The 4,359-nt window shown below is 45.4% G+C and overlaps 1 protein-coding gene across 1 annotated transcript; it reads right to left on the bottom strand.

Annotated features, from left to right (window-relative positions):
- Positions 1 to 380: 380 nt before the first annotated feature.
- tmem250 (transmembrane protein 250) lies at positions 381 to 1,923 on the bottom strand. The gene has a single exon (XM_078227576.1). It carries the CDS (start codon positions 1,771 to 1,773, stop codon positions 1,354 to 1,356), a length of 420 nt encoding a protein of 139 aa, XP_078083702.1. The 5' UTR covers positions 1,774 to 1,923; the 3' UTR covers positions 381 to 1,353.
- Positions 1,924 to 4,359: the final 2,436 nt, after the last annotated feature.

Below are 4,359 nucleotides of genomic sequence, written 5' to 3'. Positions count from 1 at the left end.
TTCATTATTTTTCACTTGTTCCCTAGCCATGGGGCATGAAAGACAATTGTAGCAGCTCTACCCTCAAGGTATGAAGATTGGGTATCCAGGAAACCATTTTGTCTGTATAGCATAATTCCAGGCTAGGCAATAGGTTTAACAACCAAGTGGCCCCCATGTCTACAAGATGTAATATACTATAATTACAGTACTGAGGGAGTGCTACTGTGTCAAAAGTGCCATTTTTGACATTCAACATTAAACCAGGTCCCATCTGCATGTTTGGGTGGTTGTAAGAGATCCAAAGGCATTACAAAGAAGAGTGGGGGATTTATCCCCAGTTTCCTGGCCAGCTTTTAATCCCTCAGTCAACATCACAAAAAGAGATTATCTGGCCATTATCACACTGCTGTTGTGGGAGTTTGCTGTGTGCAAATTGGCTGCTACATTTCCTACATCACAAAAGTGACTACATTTCAAAGAGGGATTACATTGGCTGGAAAGCTTTGAAAAGCTCCGTGGTCACGAAAGACACTGGAAGGAAAGAGGTAAGATAGAAGCAAGGAGGTTGTTTCCACTGGCGGGTGAAACTAGAATTAGGCGGCATGGCCTCAAAATAAAGGGGGAGCAGATTTCGGACTGAGTTAAGGAGGAACTTCTTAACCCGAAGGGTTGTGAATCTGTGGAATTCCCAGCCCAGTGAAGCAGTTGAGGCTACCTCATTGAATGTTTTTAAGACAAAGATAGATAGATTTTTGAACAGTAAAGGAATTAAGGGTTATGGTGAGCGGGCGGGTAAGTGGAGCTGAGTCCACAAAAAGATCAGCCATGATCTTATTAAATGGCGGAGCAGGCTCGAGGGGCCAGATGGCCTACTCCAGCTCCTAGTTCTTATGTTAGGTGAATGCAAGTCTTTCTTTTGTATAACAAAGTGAAGATTAGATACAATGAGCTAGGGGTGGGGGGAAGGCGGGGGGGGAAAAGGGAAAGAGAGAGAGAGGGGACAATCCTCGACTTATAGGGCGGACTGTGGGAGAAAACTGGAGCACCCGGAGGAAACCCACGCAGACACGGGGAGAGCGTGCAGACTCCACACAGTCAGTGACCCAAGCCGGGAACTGAACCTGGGTCCCTGGCTCTGTGAGGCAGCAGTGCTAACCGCTGTGCCATCGTGCCACCCATTACGGGGTAGGGCCTGGGTAGGATTGTTGTAAAAGCAGGCTCGGTGGGCCGAATGGCATCCTTCCGCACTGTAGGGATTCTTATAGATTTCAAATTAAGTACAAAGAAGCAAATAAATCTTTTTGCAGGATTGTAAACAATATATTTTACATTGTAATGCTCAAAACTGTTTCTTTTCACATGCACTCTTATTTACATATCAACAAATACCATAAAACACCAGCCCAGTCCTCCAACTAGCAGCATGGTCACATGGATCCCATAGATAAAGAGTTCATTGATTGTGTTGAAATCAACACGCCTGCGCCCCAGCAGCAGGAGCACTATGGAGAGCTTGTACTGAAAGCGCAGGGACACACGTATGGAGAAGTACTGGATGCAGAAGAGGATGGAGAGTGCCACCCAGAGTATGGACGTAAAGAGGCTGCAGCTGAAGTACAGCAGAAAGCGGATGAAGCCGTACATCCACCGAGATTTCAAGTAAAGGTCGAAGTTGTTGTACTTGGTCCGGACAAGGTGAGTGGTCCGTACGGGGCCGCATGCCGAGTGCAGACACGTGGTGTGGGGGCCATGGAAGGAACGCACCCGGCGGGGGATCGGGATCACAGGCATCAAGGCAGGTTGCTGCAATGTCCCCTCGATGATTGGAGCCCCAGGAAAAGTGACTTTGCTAACAGAAAACTAATCATCGTCTATTACTGGTCAACAGCTCCCCATTGATTCCTGTTCATCTGTGGTCTATGATCTGCCATGTCTCCTCTGAAGGCTATTCCTGCAAGAGAAAAGTAAAAAGATTAAATCAAATTAAAACATGGCACGAAGTTTAATTATTTATGGTTCACACTGCAATGAAGTTACTATGAAAAATTCCCTAGCCCCCACACTCCGGCGCCTGTTCGGGTACACTGAGGGAGAATTTAGCATGGCCAATGCACTTAACCAGCACGACATTCGGACTGTGGGAGGAAACCCAGATGCACCACGGGCAGAATGTGCAGCCTCTACACAGACAGTCACCCAAGGCCAGAATTGAACCCGGGTCCCTGGCGCTGTGAGGCAGCAGTGCTAACCACTGTGCCACCGTGCTACCCAAAGTTTTCTTCGGTTCTACTGTAAGGTTTTCTATCGTTCTCCCAATCCCTCCTGAAGATACTGACTTGTGCAATGCACAGTAGTAGAACATCAGTCCTCAAGCCCACATGGGAATTCTTTACATATGGGTGCATCAATCTGAGATCAAGATCAGATTTTTCCTGTACACTTTCCTCTCCTTTTTTATGCCAGTCTTGTGAAATTGTACTGCAGTTAATAATCAGCAATCTAGATTGGCACAAAAACAAGAGTCTGATGAAGTGAAAGTGGCCACATGCTGGCAAAGGTGATTGCACTTACAGAGGTGAGGAATCTGAGTTACCATTCACAGTCAAAGCTAATCTTATATTGTCCTGAGATTTCAATGCTCTCAATACTTGGCTCATTTAGCGCCAAGACAGTTGAATTCAATAACTGCGTCCAAGACAGTACCCCCTGATCACGTCATCACAACCTACTGTTTACCAAAATATAAATGGAAATAATTATTTCCAACGAGCTGAAGTTTTAAATAGGGAGTGAAGGAGGGGAATCTCCCTCTTTGGGTTTTCACAATTGACTCTTAACTGCCCTCTGAAATGGTCTAGCAAGCCACTCAGTTCACTTATAATTAGGTATAGGCAACAAACACTAGCCAGGCCAAGATTCCCACAGCCCATCACAGAATAAATTTTTCAAAAACTCATTTGATCCACATGACCTCTCTCTATTGTCACCTTGCATCAGTAGATTCGTTTTTTTCCCTGTCGCAATTGGTTTCAGTCAGATTTTATTTTATTTTCTGGTTTAGAGTCATAGAATTCCTACAGTGCCATTCGGTCCATCGAGACTGCACCGACAACAATCCTACCAAGGCCACTACGACTCTCACCAACCTTTACAGATGCACCATAGAAAGCACTCTTTCTGGTCGTATCACAGCTTGGTTATGGCTCCTCCTCTGTCCAAGACCGCAAGAAACTACAAAGAGTTGTGAACAAAGTGCAGTCCATCATGCAAACCAGCCTCCCATCCATTGACTCTGCCTACATTTCCCGCTGCCTCGGAAAAGCAGCCAGCATAATCAAGGATCCCACGCACCCCGGACATACTTCCACCTTCTTCCGTTGGGAAATAGATACAAAAGACTGAGGTCACGTTTTGATTTGATTTGATTTATTGTCACATGTATTAGCATAAAATGAAAAGTATTGTTTCTTGCACACTATACAGACAAAGCATATCGTTCATAGAGAAGGAAAGGAGAGAGTGCAGAATGTAAGTGGTACAGTCATAGCTAGGGTGTAGAGAAAGATCAACTTAATGCAGGGTAGGTCCATTCAAAAGTCTGACAGCAGCAGGGAAGAAGCTGTTCTTGTGTTGGTTGGTACGCAACCTCAGACTTTTGTATCTTTTTCCTGACGGAAGAAGGTGGAAGAGAGTACACCCAGGATGCGTGGGGGCTCCTTAATTATGCTGGCTGCTTTGCCGAGGCAGCGGGAAGTGTAGACAGAGTCAATAAATGGGAGACTGGTTTGCGTGATGGACTGGGCTACATTCACAACTTTTTGTAGTTCCTTGTGGTCTTGGGCAGAGCAGAAGCCATACCAAGCTGTGATACAATCAGAAAGAATGCTTTCTATGGTGCATCTGTAAAAGTTGGTGAGAGTCGTAGCGGACATGCCAAATTTCCTTAGTCTTCTGAGAAATCAACGTATCAACCAACTCAAGAATAGTTTCTTCCCTGCTGCCATCAGACTTCTGAATGGACCAACCTCATATTAAGTTGATCTTTCTCTATACCTTAGCTATGACTGTAACACTACATTCTGCACCCTCTCCTTTCCTTCTCTATGAACTGTATGCTTTGTCTGTATAGCATGCAAAAACCAATACTTTTCACTGTATACTAATACATATGGCAATAATAAATCAAATCAAATCCCCGTGACCCCATCTATTTACCCTGCTAATCCCCCCGACACTAAGGGGCAATTTAGGATGGCCAATCAACCTAACCCGCACATCTTGGGACAGAGAGGAAACCAGAGCACCCGAATGAAACCCACACAGACACGGGGAGAACGTGCAGACTCTGCACAGACAGTGACCCAAGCCGGGAATTGA

The sequence above is a fragment of the Mustelus asterias genome, chromosome 13 (assembly GCF_964213995.1).
Source record: "Mustelus asterias chromosome 13, sMusAst1.hap1.1, whole genome shotgun sequence".
Classification (NCBI taxonomy): domain Eukaryota; kingdom Metazoa; phylum Chordata; class Chondrichthyes; order Carcharhiniformes; family Triakidae; genus Mustelus; species Mustelus asterias.
Note: the sequence above shows the minus strand (reverse complement) of the source record. Positions and strands in the feature narration are given on the sequence as shown.

Coding starts and splice junctions, on each gene's coding strand:
- tmem250 (XM_078227576.1), bottom strand. CDS start 1,773: ATGCCTGTGATCCCGATCCCCCGCCGGGTGCGTTCCTTCCATGGCCCC.